Source organism: Mandrillus leucophaeus, unplaced genomic scaffold, assembly GCF_000951045.1.
Source record: "Mandrillus leucophaeus isolate KB7577 unplaced genomic scaffold, Mleu.le_1.0 Scaffold7, whole genome shotgun sequence".
Lineage (NCBI taxonomy): Eukaryota > Metazoa > Chordata > Mammalia > Primates > Cercopithecidae > Mandrillus > Mandrillus leucophaeus.
The window spans coordinates 4,808,011-4,825,257 of record NW_012107585.1 but is presented as its reverse complement, the minus strand read 5'-3'; the positions used below and the strand labels follow the sequence as shown (position 1 = coordinate 4,825,257).

Genomic DNA, 17,247 nt, shown 5'->3' with positions numbered 1-17,247 from the left:
AGAATCTCCGTGTGCTGAGATTTCGTGTCCCTGATTCAACGTCCTCCTGGGACAAGTGCTGGCTCATCACAACATCCGGGTAAAATGACAGGTAGAATCTGATGTTCATCAGCTTTTATTTATTTTTTTGCTAGGGTTCAGTATATGAAAAAATGTGGAAATTTGTATTGGTATAGTACTTAGAAACCCCCCCGCCAATGGTTAGTCACATCTGTGACAACAATTAATTCTCATAACAGCACTGTGAGGTAAGTAGGCAGGCATTCGTATTCCCATTTTGCAGGTGAAGGAATATTAGGCACAGAGAGGCTAAGAAACTTGCCTAAAATCGGCTTGCATAGCTAGTTAGTGGCCAATTAAAAACCCTGCAAACACAAGAGGGCATTGGAACTCAGATATTGACTCTCAGCCTCTTATTCATTCAATTAGAATAATCTGTCTTTCTTTTTTCCTTTTTCTTTTTCTTTTTTTTTTTTTTTTTTTTGAGATGGAGTCTTGCTCTGTCACCTGGGCTGGAGTGTAGTGGTGCAGTCTCAGCTCACGGCAACCTCCGCCTTCCGGATTCAAGTGATTCTCCTGCCTCAGCCTCCCTAGTAGCTGGGATTATGAGCATGTACCACCATGCCCGGCTAATTTTTGTATTTTTAGTAGAGATGGAGGTTCACCATGTTGGTCAGGCTGGTCTCGAACTCCTGACCTCAAGTGATGCGCCCACCTCGACCTCCCAAATTGTTGGGATTACAGGCGTGAGCCACCATGCCCGGCCAGCATAATCTGCCTTTCTTTTGCTTCATTATCGCTATGTTTCTGACATTCATTCTTTGAAGTGACTTTTGCCATATATACATATGTAGTGTGTTAATTACTTGACATTTTCTTGAGTTCTCCTATTTTTCTTAAGTTAATTTATTTGAACAGAAACAATATATCCTATCTCCCACTGTGGGAAGCTGTAAATGGAAGGTAATAAATAAAATAAATACCATGACACAAAACAATATCATTACATTCTTTCTAGACAGAAGACTCCGAACCTGAGACCTGCTCTTTCTTTGTTAAGAAAGGGAAAGAGCCGTAGTGTCTGAAAGGTCTAAAGGACTTGCTAGCACTAAACAGAGACTTTTTCCTTGCTGTAATCAGGATGAAAAAAGAATAGAAAAGGGGAAACATTCTTTGTGATTTGATATTACTTAATGTTGTTCCTAGAAGCTACTTAAAAATTATCTTGTGTGCCAGCAGTGGCACACCCCTTGAGCTCTGTGAGACGCTGGGTTGCCGTGTTCTGGCAGGCAGAATAATGGCATCATTAAAACCAGTACATTCATACCTAAAGGGTTTACATTGGACAGAAAAGAAATACAATGGGTGGCATTTCTGGGTGGCATCCAGGAAAATCAAAGATCTTGCCTGAGACTTGCTAGAGAGAGGAGAGTGAGAAATTAGAAAAAAAAAAGCACATTCTATAAATACAGCCAGTTTATTCCCAAAACTGGGATAGAGGAAGTGCTCGTGTACCTAGAATTGGCCACTAAGTCCATTCTCAGAGGCTGTTTGAGTGAAGAGTGAGGTTTTGGTCAAGTCGACCAACGTGGATGCAAGCAAGGGAGGGGGCCTATTTGGAAATGTAAGGATCAAGACAAAAGACTAGAAAAGCCCCTTCTTTGAGTGTTTAATGACCAGATGGGTAAACCCTGGGCATGGGGGTGCTGACTCCCAGAGGAGGAGTTACTGAAGGTTGTAAGAATAAAAGGAAAAGCAAATCCACAACTTGAACTCTACTAGACAATTTTAAACATGCTGCAAACGTTTGTGCTCAACGTCGTAAATACCAGCACCCGCTGGTCTTCCTAGAAACCTCCATCTCCCCCTGTATGGAGATCCCCTGGATCCCCTCAGTGAAAAGTTATGTGATTTCCTGAGGCTTGCCTCTGGAGGAGAGGAGTGGACACAACGGGATTCGCTAAACTGAGACAGTGAGGCTTCATTTTTCTTTTTTCTGTTTTCTTTTCATTTTTACAAATCAATGACTTTGGCTGATCCGGCTGTGCAGCTTGGATTTCCTACATTTTGGACTTTTTTTTTTTCTTGTTCATTTGCCAGGGACCTGCCTCTGGAGAGTCCTGGAGGAAAAGATCTCACAGTCTGAAGTCGAGGACCCATTCCTCAGAAACTCCTTTGGGTGTGTGTGGATGAGGTCCATCCTCCATGCTCACAGCCCACTGACCGCTGGTTCCTCAGGCACTGTGTGGTACAGACAGAGAGAGAAAGAGAGAAAGACCATGGGCTGAGCCTCTGTGGTTGCCTTTCCCAGCTCGATGCCTTCCTTTTGGATGGCGATGACTCTGGTTAAACACATGCTGAAATGTACCAGCCCACCTGCACACTTTTGACTCTAAGCAGGGGCTTCCTTTTGAGAAACATATTCTATTTGGAAAACTTATTTTATCTTACATGCAAAAAAACAAAAACAACAAAAAACAAACAAACAAAAAACCGAATAATGCAGATACGGAAAAATGCCTCTTGAGCATTTCTGAACCTCACTCTCCTCCCCAAGGGTTAGTATAGTAGCACGTTAGCAGTTTGGTGTAAGTTCTCCAGGTGTTTTTCTCTGCATTGAAACTGATCAATAAGCATTTAGAAATTGTATACTCATCATGTGTATGTGTTTACATAATGCAATCGTGCTGCAATTTCTTTTTTTGTTTTACTCATTTATTCAATGTGTATATACATGCTGGGCACTGCTCTAGTGCTGATTATAGTAATAACACCCGACAGTTACCTAGTGAGTACAGTGTGCCAGGCCCTGGAGTATGTGCAATTTAACCCTCACAGCCCTATGAGGTAGGCACTGTTATTATCTCCATTTTATGTATGAGAAAACAGAGGCACAGACTGCTTAAAAGATATACCTAAGGGCACACAGCTACTTAGAGGAAGCACCTGGATTGGAACTCCAGCAGTCTAGCTTGTAAATAGGCACTTTTTTTTTTTTTTTTTTTGAGATGGAGTCTTGCTCTGTCGCCCAGGCTGGAGTGCAGTGGTGTGATCTCGGCTCACTGCAAGCTCCGCCTCCCAGGTTCACGCCATTCTCCTGCCTCAGCCTCCCAGGTAGCTGGGACTACAGGCGCCCGCCAACATGCCCGGTTAATTTTTTTTTTTTTTTTGTATTTTTAGTAGAGACGGAGTTTTACCGTATTAGCCAGGATGGTCTTGATCTGACCTTGTGATCCACCTGCCTCGGCCTCCCAAAGTGCTGGGATTACAGGCATGAGCCATCACGCCCAGCTGTAAATAGGCACTCTTAAGGGCCATGCTCTATTATTATGGGCAGTAACAGAAATGAAAATGTCCCTGGAGTTCTCATGCCAGTAGGGGGAAACAGACCATAGATATAGAATTTATCAGGGAGTGGTAAGGAACAGGAGTAAAACTGACTAAAGGGATAGTCTCTTTGCTAACGTAATATAAGAACAAGTGCCAGATGGAGAGATGGGAACCAGCTGAATGGCTTTTAGGAGGAAGAGAGTTCCGGGCAGAGGCAACGGCAAGTGCAGAGTCCCTGAGGCAGGAATATGCTTGCATTGCTCAGAGAGAAGACTCTGATGTGGCTGAAGTGGAGGGAGTGAAAGGGAGAGAGGGGAGATGAGGATGGGGGAGGGGAGATGAGGATAGGGGAGGGGAGATGAGGATGGGGGAGGGGAGATGAGGATGGGGAGGCAGCAGTCAGATCATGCAGGGCTTGTAAAGTCATAGTAAGAAGGATGTCTCTACGTGTATACTTTTTCAAAAAATAGAGACGGGATCTCACTATATTACCCAGGCTGGTCTTGAACTCCTGAGCTCAAGTGATCCTCCTGCCTTGGCCTCCAAAAGTGCTGGGATTACAGGTGTGAACAAGGGCACGTGACCCTGTCTCCATGTTTAAACTGCAGTGTGGTATCCCATCATACGAATATATCACTCCTAATTTAACCTGCCTACTGACGGACATGTAGGTGGTTTCAAGATTTCTCCTACTGCAAACAAAGCTGCAATGAACATCATTGCACATCTGTGGTTCCCAACCCCAGCTGTGCATTAGAGTTACCTGGAGAACCCTACAGTCTACCAATCCCTGGTCCTATTACTGGAGATTCTAATTTAATTGGTCCAGGGTGGGCCCTGGGCATTGTTTTTTAAACTTTTTTTATTTTAATTTTTTGAGACAGGATCTTGCTCTGTCACCCAGGCTGGAGTACACTGGTACATTTATAACAGACTGCAGCCTTGACCTCTTGGGCTCAAGCTGGCCTCGCACCTGAGCCTCCCAAGTAGCTGGGACTGCAGGTGCGTGCCACCAAGCCCAGATAATTTTTTTTTTTTAAATTTTTAGTAGAGATGGGATCTTGCTATGTTGCCCAGGCTGGCCTCCAGCTCCTGAGCCCTAGTGATCCTCCTGTTTCTGCCTCCCAAAGTGCTGGAATTACAGGCATGAACCACAGTGCCCAGTGGTATTGGCATGCATTTAAAGCTCCCCAGGTGATTCTAACACATAGCTAGGGTGAAGCATTACTGCGTTATGTGCATTTTTGTGCACCTGTCTCTAAGGTGGATACTGAGCAGTGGAATTGCTGGGTTAGTGGGTGCCTGGATTTTATATTAGATACATCCAAATTGACTTTCCAAAAGACTGTCCCAGTTTTCTCTTTCACCACCAGTATAGTGTCCAATTTTTCACATCCTGGCCAACCTTGATATTCCCCATCTTTTTAATTGTTGCAATCTGCCAGACAAAAATATGTAGTATTTTTTGTTGTTGTTGCTTTAATTTGTGCTCTTGATTACCAGTGAGGTTTAACATCTTTTTAATGTTCATTCGGATTTCTTCATCACCGTGTGCTAGCTTATATCCTTTTCAAAGCAAAATTCCTTCCATTGTTGCTGGCAACTTAAGTCTGATTTGTCTCTACCTCAGCTTATCTGAACCAACACAGAAAGCCCCTTCTAACCTTCTGGAAATAGGTAACGATTCCCATTTTTCATTATGGAATCATGAAATTTCTCTGAGCAGAACAATTTCCAGAAAGCCTTTCTCCAGCCAACAATATAGAAAAGAAGAGGGATTTGCTTTTAAGCTTTTGCAAAAAGGTCAAGTTCCTGCTTCATGTCCACCTTGATATGTATGTCTCGTTCCAATTCTGATGCAATTGAAGGATATTTTGAGGCCAGGAAAGGATTCATTTCAATTTGCTTATGAGAGAGGAGCTTTCCCAGTACAGAATGGGTCAAGATCTTCTAACTCTGTGCCTGCTAAGGAGACACAGTCATGGGACCCTTATCCCTGTTTAGAGGTAAGTTTTTCCTTAATGAAAACCTTGGAAAACAAAGGCTGTTGTTGTTAAGAATGGCAAACAAGCGTTTTTAACACACAGGTATGTACCTGGCTGTTTATACCTCAACGAGACCACTCAGAGACGTACAGTCAGAGGAGTTGCATTGTACATGCATTTAACTTATGGCAGATCGACTATTTATGTTCCTCAAAAAGAAAAAAAAGCGACAGAGCTGAAGTTTCTGACTGCCGCCCTGCTCAATGATCATGAGCACGGAGGGGGATGTCACATCTATTCCTTCTATGTAAGCCCAGAGTGTGGTTCCGGTGTTGAAACAGATGCCATGAACCCTAAACCCAGCCACATACTTCAGCTGACTCTCAGCCCAAGGAACAGTCACCTCTTCCAACACTGGAGACATTCACTGGCTATGCTGGGCTGATCGAGATACCATGTGTGAGTCTCCAATAGGGTGCCCTCCTTGGATACTTCCAAGATTAAGTTTGATATACTCAAAGCTCACCTTGTGCCCTGACATGAGAGCCTTACTCCTGAGTAACAAGAAACTCCACTGTATTAGCAGGGTCATCTGAGAATGTCATATTTGTCACAGAGGACATTTGTCTCATACCCAAATGTTGTCATGGTCAACTGTTTCTGCTGCTAAGGACGTTCTGCCAAATTCCACAGAGCATCAGATAAGAGAACAAGAGCCTGATCTCAAGGAGAGAGGAAAAGAGCTGGGTGTGGTGGCTCAACCCTGTAATCCCAGCTAACTCAGGAGGCTGAGGTGGGAGGATCACTTGAGGCTGGGAGCTCAAGACCAGCCTGGGCAACATAATGAGACCCCTGTCTCTAAAACAAAAACCAAAAACAAAAGGGAGGGAGGAAGAGAAAATCTGGGAGGTATATAAACTTTCCAGGGAAGCAGCAATAACTGAAGCTTCTACCAGATAAATTCGGTGTGATATTGTGATAAAGAGTAATAAATATTTGGTCCCTACATCTGGTTCCTGAGACAGAGCTCCTAACACCCTTGTAGACTGGGTACTAGGAGGATCTTTTGTTTTGATGTTTTGTCTTGACTCTAGTTTCTGACACAGAGCTCCCAAATTCCTTGGAATTTCCTGGGTGATAGGACTATATTTATTCTAATGAGGCAACTCTTGGTGGGCTTCTGGATAGCCTCAGGTTGTGGGTGGGTTGCCAGGGGAACTAGCCATGTAATTAGAAGGTTGGAACTTCCAGTCCCAACCCCTGGACTCCAGGGAGGAGAAATGGGCTGAAGGTTAAGTTGGGCACCAATGGCCAATGATGTAATTGATCATGCCTACGTAATGAAGCCCCCATGCAAACCCAAAAGGACAGGGTTGGGAGAGCTTCCAGATTGCTGAATGTGTGGTGGGACCTGGAAGGTGGCACACTTGAACAGGACATGGAAACACCACACCCCTTCCTACATACCTTGCCCTATGCATCTCTTCCATCTGACTGTTCATCTGTATCCTTTGTAATATCCTTTGTAATAACTGGGTAAACATAAGTAAGTGTTGCCTTGAGTTCTGTGAGCCACTTTAGCACATTAATAGAACCTGAGAAGGGGGTCATGAAGATCCCCAACTTAGAGCCAGCCAGTCCGAAGCACAGGTCACAACCTGGGGCTTGCAATTAGCATCTGAAATGGGAGGCAGTCTTGGGGGACCAAACCATTAACCTGTGGGATCTGACTCTAACTCCCAGTAGATGGTGTAGTAATTGAGCTAAATTATACAATACCCAGTTGGTAGTCACTGGACAATTGCTTGGTGTGTGGGGGAAACAAAACACAACTGGTCACAGCTGTGTGTTGTGTTGAGTATGTAAGAGAAGAAAAACTGTTTATCTTTTTATCTTAGGGATGTAAAAAAGTCTGGTTTGTTGGCACATGTCCACAGAGGCAAGAATGTTCTTCATTAAATGCAAAGTCCTAGAATAGTAGTTCTGCAACTTCAGAATATTTAGAATTATTTTTCGGGGAAGGTGGCTTGTGGTATTTCCAGGCTACTCAGGAAATGGGGTGCAGGAACCTGCATTTTTATAAACATCCCAGATGAATCTGTCCTAGGTGGCTCTGAGATTTGTGCTTTGAGAAACATCACTAGAATAACCTAACCTTGCTTGAGTCCTCAGGGTATCAGCAGGAAGCAAAAGTCTGCAAATAGCTTGGTTTTGACTAGGGATTTGAATTACTAGGATTGATAAACGGATGGCTACTATATTTAAACATTTCACCTGTGTGATTTATTTCTTCACTTTCCCTAGCAACTTGAGGGTGGAGAGTTTTCTGACTTTGAAAGACTGCAAGTCCATGATTCTGTCTGGACAAGAACAATTCTCTGCTGTCAATGCAGGATTCTATCCAAAATGGTTTAATATTTCAGTTGAATAATTCCCAGCTCTTAGGAATTTGATGTCATGAAACCCTGTGTTTCATTGCCCCAGCCACCATGTGGCTTATGTAGATATCCTGTAACATAGGATGAATGAGAGCTTTTCATGAGTTTGGGTAAAGACTATCATGATCTGAGACTATGCCAAGGAAATAAACTACCCGCGATTTCAACCATTTGAGATTTCAATCTGTTCTCTAACACACTGGCTACAGCTTTCTTGATAAGGATTAAGAATCATTTTTTTTTTAAGACAGGGAATTTACAATTTTTAAAAGGCAGTAGTTTACTTCAAACAGTGTTTTTGTTTTTTTTTTTTGTTTGTTTTGTTTGTTTGTTTGTTTGAGACAGGGTCTCACTCTGTTGCTCAGGCTAGAGTGCAGTGGTACGATCACGGCTCACTGCAGCCTCAATCTCTGGGCTCAAAAGATCCTCCTGCTTCGGCCTCCTGAATGGCTAGGACTACAGGTGTGCACCACCAAACCCAGCTAATTTAAAAGAAATATTTTTTGGAGCGACAGGGTCTTGCTATGTTGCCCAGGCTGGTCCTAAACTCCTGGCCTCAAGAGATCCTCCCACGTCAGCCCAAGGTATTGGATTACAGGTGTGAGCCATCACACCCGGCCCCCAGACAGCATTTGGAAATGAATAAACTCAGAAAACTCACAGATTCATGGGTTTTGGGTCAGGCTTCGACTCCTCTAATGTCAGATTTTTCCAGCCCCTCTGTGGAAACAGATTGTTGCAAAGGAGCCTGCCTGTGGGTAGACCTGCTAGGTGGCAACTCCATTCCCCTCCCTAGCATTGGGTTAGACATAGCAGATTAGGATGATGAGTTTGCTGTAAATGAAAACTGGCCAGTCCATGAATGGCCACCATCCGCACGTTCTTCCTTGTGGACTTTGATGCAGGATGTTTGCCAAGGTTTGGCAAAGACTGTTCTGCCCGCCACTTGCGTCTGAATCCTCAGGTTGGGAGCAGGGGCAGCTGAAACATGCAGATGTTCTTGAGCCTCACTTCTGATTTAGCAAGTTGGAATCTTTTGAGGTGAGGCTCGGATGCTAACTTTTTTTAAACCTCTCCAGGTAACTCTTATGGAGTGTAAAGCTTGGGCACTTTTGCCTTAGAAGTTTCACATTGCCATTTAATTCCTCCCATAAATGAGGGCTGGGAGGTTTAATTTCAAAGGATTACTGAGAAATTGGCCGTGTTACTTGGAAGACAGAATTGATTTCATTCTCTAACGGCTATTTTCTGCCTCCTTCCTTCTTTCTCTCTGTCTCCCCCCGCCTTCTCTTGCCGATACATGCATATGACAAAGCCTTTAAATTTGAGTTTCTCCATGGAACTCTCTTTTAAAATTTATTTATTTATTTTTTGAGACAGGGTCTCACTCTGTCACGTAGGCTAGAATGTGATGGCATGACCATAGCTCACTGCAGCCTTGAATTCCTGGACTCAAGTCATTCTCCCATCTCAGCCTTCCAAATAGCTGGGAATACAGGTGTGTGCCACCATGCCCAGCTAATTAAAAAATTTTTTTTTGTAGAGATGGGGTCTAGGCCAGGCGCGGTGGCTCAAGCCTGTAATCCCAGCACTTTGGGAGGCCGAGACGGGCGGATCACGAGGTCAGGAGATCGAGACCATCCTGGCTAACACAGTGAAACCCCGTCTCTTCTAAAAAATACAGAAAAACTAACCAGGCGAGGTGGCGGGCGCCTGTAGTCCCAGCCACTTGGGAGGCTGAGGCAGGAGAATGGCCTGAACCCGGGAGGCAGAGCTTGCAGTGAGCTGAGATCGAGCCACTGCACTCCAGCCTGGGCGACAGAGCAAGACTCCGTCTCAAAAAAAAAAAAAAAAAAAAGAGATGGGGTCTAGCTATGTTGCCCAGGCTGCTCAAGGAACTCCTGGCCTCAAGAGATCCTCCCATCTCTGCCTCCCAAAGTGCTAGGATTATAGGCATGAGCCACCATGCCTGGCCTGTTTTCTTTAATAACAGAGGGAATGGCATCTAGAAGGAATTTGACCCTACAGATGGGGAAATAATTCAATTCTCATTTTATAGTTAGGGAAATTGAGGCAGAGAGAGTTTAATAATTTGCCCAGATAGCCTGTGTGGTAGAAGTAGGATCTGAATCCTGATAAAGCTGGTATTAAATCATAGGCTCTAACCATTGTGAACAGTGCCTTTTAGGAAGAAGGAACAGAGAGGCTACTCCTTCTCATAGCTTTTATTCCTAAGGAAGCTTCAATCACAAGCAGAGACATTCAATCACAAGCAGAAACACTTCATCCCCAGATAAAAACACTTGTATTAAAATTGGAGAAAGTCTACATACGAATGCTTCTAGATCCCTTCCAACACTTCTTGGATGGAGTTGCCATGAGCAAACTGATCTTTGAAAGCTGACTGTCCACTAGAGACTGCAAAGTAGATAGTGTCTAGGCTGCAAATATTGTTTCTGTGTTTTGGTAATGTGAATTGCTTGTCAATATCTAAAAATCAGATTTTACATAAAATTCCAGATTTCCAACATCTCTTGAAAAATGAGCCCCATGAAGCCTGCATGGTAAGTGGTTACAGTTGGAGCAGAGTGGTGGCTGCTTCCTTTAAACTGTGCTTTTGAAATTACCATGGTCCCCACCACTTCCTATTGTCCTATAACCAGGCTACCTCATGTATGTCCTTTCCCTGACCCCTGTACTCCTTTGATTTTGTGAACCTTGGCCCTGACTCATCACACATTTCTGTAAGTTGAAACCTCACCATACCATTCCCCCGTAAATAAACCCTGGAGTTAGCCACAAAGCAAGTACCACTTACTGGCCTTTGTTACTGGGTGTACTAGCAGGGACATATTGACTTAGAGGCAGTGCGGAGTTTGGCTAAGAACACAGCCTGAAGAGTGACACTATCCTGGTTTTAAATCCTACTTTTTCCACTAACTAGCTGTGAGGCTTTGGGCAAGTCACTTCACCTCTCTGAGCCTCGGTTTCCTCATCTGCAAAATAGTGATAATAATACCTATCTACCTCTTTGGGTTGCTGTGAAGACTCAATGAGGATTAATTCATGTAAGAGCTTAAAACAGTACCTGGTATATGTCAAGGTCTATGTTAGTGTCAGCTGCTATTATTATGACCCACTTAGCTCAAACACTAATCTAGGCAGTATGCATTTTCACAAGTTCCCAGGAGCCAAGCCAAGGCTTGGCCTCATTCCCTTGGAACACTGTCCTTTGTTTGGCTCATAAGCATAAAGCCTTGAATTCTATTTAATGACATCTTGAATTCTGAGGTCCTTTCCCAGTAACATTGATAATAATAGTAATAATAGGATTAATAAATGATTTATATTTTTGTGCACCCACTAAAGAACAGAGACACCAACCTACACATTCTGTGAGTCATCCAATTAACCTTACAATAGCTTTATGAAACGAATTATTCTCATTTTACAGGTGAGGAAACTGAGGTTCAGGAATGTTAAACAATTGGCTGAAGGTCTCACAGTGAATAAGTGGTGGCTGGGACCTGGGTCCAGGCAGTGTGGTGCCAAAACCGCACCATTAAACCCACACTCTGTGGCTCCCCTGCTCACAAGTTCACAAGCACCTTACACCTTCTCTGAAGAATATAGTCAGATTCATTCACATGTATTCTCCAACCATCTTTCTCTTCATAGGCCAACATCAAATTTGCCATCCTGCAGGCAAGAAACCATGAGTTTCCTTTCATGTTTGAGTGTCCTTTTCTCTTTTCTTTGGCCAAAGCCATTTACTTTTCTTTCGTGACACTTCCTGTTTTGATATCTTCCCCTCTACCCAGCTGCCACTGATTGTTCCTGGATCTGCCTTGTTTGATAGGAAGCGGATCTACCATGACATCTGTTACTCTCTTGGTTGCCAAGGTTGGGTTGGCTGATCTGGAATGTCAAAAGAGGTCTCCTTCCTCCCTCACCCAACTCGGTAAGCCTCCTTTGTCAACCAAGAGAAAGAGGTTGACCTTCTCAGCTCGATGGGTGTAGAATTTTGGTCAAGGGTATAGGAGTAGCCATGCCGCTCTGACAGAAAAGTGAAAGAATTTCTCAGCATTCTTATCTGTCTTACCAGAAATTACATAGCAAGACAGAGATGGATCTGGGCTTGTCATTTCCGGGTCTGGGTTGCCTATCACATGACCTTGCCATCTGTCAGACTTCTGATGGAAAGTGTTATTGATTCTAGCAGATGGAGCCCATCTGAGCTGGTTAAAGAAATCAGAATAAATTTGTCCCAGTTCAGAGGGACAACACATCAACAGCATCCGTCTTTTTATGAGATGAGAGTTCATTGTCAATACCAAAAATACGTGGTGACCCTTCTGCCCTTAAACTAAAACAGTTATGCTAGTTTGATGCAAGTAGGAGTTTATTTAGCAGATGATGTTCTAGGGCAGAGCAAATAGCAATCCTAAATATCCCATTTACTCTCCCACATTTCCCACCCTCTTACAGTTAGGTGGGATTATGTGACTGATTTCAGTCAATGTGAGCCTAAGCGACATTTGTCGCCAGGCAGTAAAAAGCCCATGTAGGATTCTCCAGTCTTCCTCTCCCCCGCCTTTGCCTGAGGACACCTCATGTTCTAGATCTGAAGTTGGCAAACTGCAGCCCACAGACAGATGCCTGTTTTTGTAAATAAAGTTTTATTGGAACACAGCCACGCCTGTTCATTTCTATATTGTCTATGGCTGCTTTTGTGCTAAAATGGCAGAGCTAAGTAGCTGTGCCAGAGACCATGATCGGGACCATATGGCCTGCAAGGCTTAAAAGATTTACTATCTGGCCCTTTACAGACAAAGTTTGTTGGCTTCTGTTCTAGACAGAGCAGCTACAAGATGGTGGAGCTTTGTATAGCGTGGGACCCTGTGTGACTGTGTGGAGGAGAGACCTTCTACTGACCTATATGATCCATGAATGGATCCATATTGTTGATCCAAAGAAGGATCCAAATCTTCTTTCTTTATAAATCACTCAGTCTGAGGTATTTCTTTACAGCAATGCAGAATGGACTAACACACTACTTTTGTGCTACAAAGACTGAGTTGAGTAGTTGGGACTATGTCCCTCTGTCCAGAGAATGTAGGGCCTGTAAGGCCAAAAATATTTACTATTTGGTCATTTACCAAAGAAGTTCACCCACTCCTGCACTAGAAGATCCACAATGTTGCTGTGTCCCTCTGGACTGGGACAGATTTATTCTGAGAAGAAAACATGAAAACCCTTTGGCTTGGGGTTGTTACTGGAGCATAACCTAATCTACCCTAACAGATTCCAATGGGCATTCGAGAAAGGGCAGTTGACATAGGGAGGGATTCAGAAAGCCTACTTACTTCCTTGTGAAGTGAACTGCACAAGAAATGCCGATGATGAGAAGGCCAATGATGATGGAGGCGATGGCTACCCACTTAGCATTCCGCCCAAGCCGCCTGGCTCCTTCGTAGTCTCCGTCGTTGTAGCTGTTCAGAGACTGGGGGACACAAGGGAAGAGCTGGTGATGACAGATAACCCACAGGGAAAGGGATGGAAGTACTCAGGCTGTCCTGATGAAAAGGCTCCAAGAGCCCTCTGGTGACTTTGCTCATCTCACTGACAGGCTGCTAAACAAACAACACAGTCATCCCCTCCTCCAGGAATCCTTCCCTAAACACTAAGGATGAGTTAACTGCCCCCTCTGTATTTCCTGATGACTTTTGTCTTAGCATTCACATAATAAGATTTTGTCTCTCCCACCAGCATGTAAGTGCAACATGGGCAAAGGTCATCATCTGTCTTTTTTCTGTTTTTTTGAGACAGAGTCTCACTCTGTCACCCAGGCTGGAGTGCAGTGGCACAATCTTGGCTCATTGCAATCTCCGCCTCCCAGGTTCAAGCAATTCTCCTACCTCAGCCTCCCGAGTAACTGGGATTACAGGCGGCTGCCACCACGTCCAGCTAATTTTTGTACTTTTAGTAGAGACAGGGTTTCACCACATTGGCCAGGCTGGTCTTGAACTCCTGACCTCAAGTGATCCACCCACCTTGGTCTCCCAGAGTGCTGGGATTACAGGCATGAGCCACCATGCCCAGCCATATGTCTTGTTCAGCATGGCATACCAGTGTCAAGTGCAATACTTGCCATGTAGAAGATGCTGGATAAGTATTTGTAGCATAAAAGGACAAATGAGTATGTCTGTCTTGTTCACTAGAACAGGGGTTTGCCAATCATGGCTCATGGGCCAAATCCAGCCTGCTGCCTGTTTTTGTAAATAAAGCTTATTTGGAACATAGTCACACTCATTTGTTTACTATTGTCTGTGGCTATTTGATATAGTTTTGTTGTAGGGCAGGTAAGCCCCAGAATTGGAGCTTAGCCTGGGAATTTTTTTGGCCTCTCTTAGGAAATAATTTAAGAGTGAGCTGGTGGTAGAAGAAAGCAGCTTTAGGCTGGGCATAGTGGCTCACTCCTGTAATCCCAGCACTTTGGGAGGTAAAGGCGGGGAGATCACCTGAGGTCGGGAGTTTGAGACCAGCCTGGTCAACATGGTGAAACTCTGTCTCTACTAACAATACAAAAACTTAGCTGGGCGCGATGGCACCTGTAATCCCCAGCTACTCGGGAAGCTGAGGCAGGAGAATCGCTTGAACTTGGGAGGCGGAGGTTGCAGTGAGCAGAGATTGCACCATTGGACTCCAGCCTGGACAACAAGAGTGAAACTCCGTCTCAAAAAACACACACAAAAAAACAAACAAACAAAAAAAAACAGCTTTATGGAGGCGGTGGCATTAGAGCCCTGACTTGGCTACAGCTCCATGACTGCTCCTGCAGAGCAGGGCTACCCCACAGGCAGCGTGTTGAGAGTGGCAGCTCAGGGCAGTGCTGTAGTTAGATTTATACTCACTTTTAACTATATGTAAATTAAGGGGCCGTTTGTTCAGAAATTTTTAGATAAGGAGTGGCAGCTTCTGGGTGGTGGCCCTGGAAAGGGGTGGCAACTTCTGGGTCATTGCCCTGGAAAGCGGTAGTAACTTCTGGGTGCTGCCATAGCAATGGTAAACTGTCATGGCACTGGTGAGCACGCCTGATGGAGAGGAGCTCTGAGTGCCTTTTTCCTGTTTCAGCCAGTCTTCAATCTGCTCTGGAGTCAAGTCCCGCCGCCTACCTCAGTTTTGATGTTCGTCCCCTCCAAATCTCATGTGGAAATGTGATCCCCAATGTTGGAGGTGGGGCCTAGGGGGAGATGTTGTGGTCGGGGGGCAGACCCTCATTAATGGCTTGATGCCCTCCCTGCAGTAATGAGTTCTCACTCTGTTAGTTCATGAGAGCTGGTTGTTTAAAAGAGCCTGGCATCGTTCTCTTTCTGTCTCTTTCTCTCTCTCGCCACATGACACAGTTGCTTCCCCCTTGCTTTCCACGATGAGTAAAGGCTTCCTGAGTCCTCAGTGGAGGAAGATACTGGCGCCATGTTTGTATAGCCTGCAGAACCACGCACCAAAGCAATCTCCTTTCTTATAAATCACTCAGTGTGAGGTATTTCTTTATAGCAGTGCAAAACGGACTGACACACTACCTTTTGTGCTACAAAGACAGAGTTGAGTAGTTGGGACTTTGCCTCTCTGTCCAGAGAATGTAGGGCCTGCAAGCCCAAAAATATTTACTATTTGGTCATTTACCAAAAAAGTTCACCCACTCCTGCACTAGAAGATCAATCCATGAGGTCAGGGACTTTAGATGAATTGTTCATCTCCATGCCCAAGCCAACGCTGTCATTCCCAGCTGTTAAAATGTTGAAATACTCTGTACTCATTGATAAATAGCAGCTACTCTGAAGCTTGTCCCCCTTCCCCAGTATCCCAACCATCCCGCTTGCTCCTCTGCATTTTCCCTGGTTTCCCCATGATCCAACAACAACTTAAGGGTTATTAGTGCACTTAGCAGAGCGTCTTCTCTGATTCTGTGCTCATGCCAAACTTGTTAAATATTTAAATATTGTCCTTGTTGCTAGTACTTAGTGGTGTCTGGCGCATTGTTGGAGCTCAAGAAATGTTATTGACTGAATGAGTGAATGAATATGTCTGTTTCCCCACAGAATGTGAATTTTTTGAGGGCATCTTTGAGGTCTGCAGAACATAGCACAGTGCCAGGCAAAGCAGAGGTATTCAGAGACTGCCTGCTGCTGAGATGAAGGCCAGATACTGTTCTTCTCCCTTTAATAATAAGGGAATCTTAACCAATTGACATCATGTGCCTTCTGATAAAATACCCTGACAAGGACATTTTACTTATGCATTTCCTTTCCTTTCCTTTCCTTTCCTTTCCTTTGCCTTCCCTTCCCTTTCCCTTCCTTTCCTTTTTCCTTTCATTTCCTTCTTCCTTTCCTTCTTCCTTCCCTTCCCTTTCCTTTTCCTTTTCCTTTCCTTTCCTTTTTTTTTTTTTTTTCCCCTTCCCCCCCCCCCTCCCCCCCCCCCCCCCTTTTTTTTTTTTTTTTTTTTTTTTCCTGAGACATAGTCTTGCTCTGTCACCCAGGCTGGAGTGCAGCGACGTGATCTCAGCTCACTACAACCTCTGCCTCCTGGGTCCAAGCCATTCTCCCACCTCAGCCTCCTGAGTAGCTGGGACTAAAGGCATGTGCCACCATGCCTGGCTAATTTTTGTATTTTTAGCAGAGATGGAGTTTCACCATGTTGGCCAGACTGGTCTCGAACTTCTGGCCTTAAGCAATCCACTCGCCTCGGCCTCTCAGAGTGTTGGCATTACACGCGTGAGCCACTGCACTTGGCCCTATGTAGTTTTCTCAATATGTTTAGCTTTTTTTTTTTTTTAAATTAAGAGGGAATAATAGGGTATATTCTATTTGAGCAATTTTCTGCAAGACAAATGGCTTGAAATTATTTTTAAAAAGTCAATGTCATGAAAGACGTGCACACCCACCCACCCACACACATCAGGAGACTCTCCTAGATTAAAGAAAACTAGATGAACCTAACAATTATATGCAATGTATGATCCTTGATCACGCCTGGGATTAATAAATAAGTAGCAATGGCAGATATCGTTGGGACAATTGGGGAAATTCACATGTAGAATAAATGTTATATAATAATGTTAAATTTCTTGAGTGTGATATTTATATTTTGGTTACATAAGAAATTTTTTTTCTACAGAAGATACAGGCTGCATTATCTAGAAGTGACATTATTGCAACCTGTGCCTAAATTTTCAGCAAAATAAAAATAAAAATGGCAAAAAATGTTAACTATTGATGCATTTTGGTGATTATATAGGTCATTGTGTTATTTGCTCACTTATACTTGAGGTCTGCGATTTTTCAAAATAAAAAGAACACACAGTTTTGAAAAATAAGCTCTCTTTATCATCCCATGGCTAAGAGTCACCCAACAGTTGTGCTGCAGCCCAAAGAAGGCTGGAAATACGTATTTAAAAGTAATGTACACGCACACCTGTAGTCTAAGTTACTCGG

At 44.0% G+C, this 17,247-nt stretch overlaps 1 protein-coding gene across 2 annotated transcripts in view; it reads right to left on the bottom strand.

Annotated features, from left to right (window-relative positions):
- Positions 1-882: 882 nt before the first annotated feature.
- TMEM233 (transmembrane protein 233) overlaps positions 883-17,247 on the bottom strand; it is a 46,197-nt gene continuing 29,832 nt past the window's right edge. The window contains exons 2-4 of one of the 2 annotated variants that reach the window (XM_011964411.1): positions 13,120-13,256; positions 8,415-8,473; positions 2,128-2,241 (exon numbers count right to left, since the gene is read on the bottom strand). In XM_011964411.1, coding sequence (XP_011819801.1) covers positions 8,455-8,473; positions 13,120-13,256 — 156 coding nt within the window. In that variant the 3' untranslated portion in view covers positions 2,128-2,241; positions 8,415-8,454. Of the gene's footprint in view, positions 2,242-8,414; positions 8,474-13,119; positions 13,257-17,247 lie in introns of both variants that reach the window. The other variant, XM_011964412.1, reaches the window with a different exon arrangement.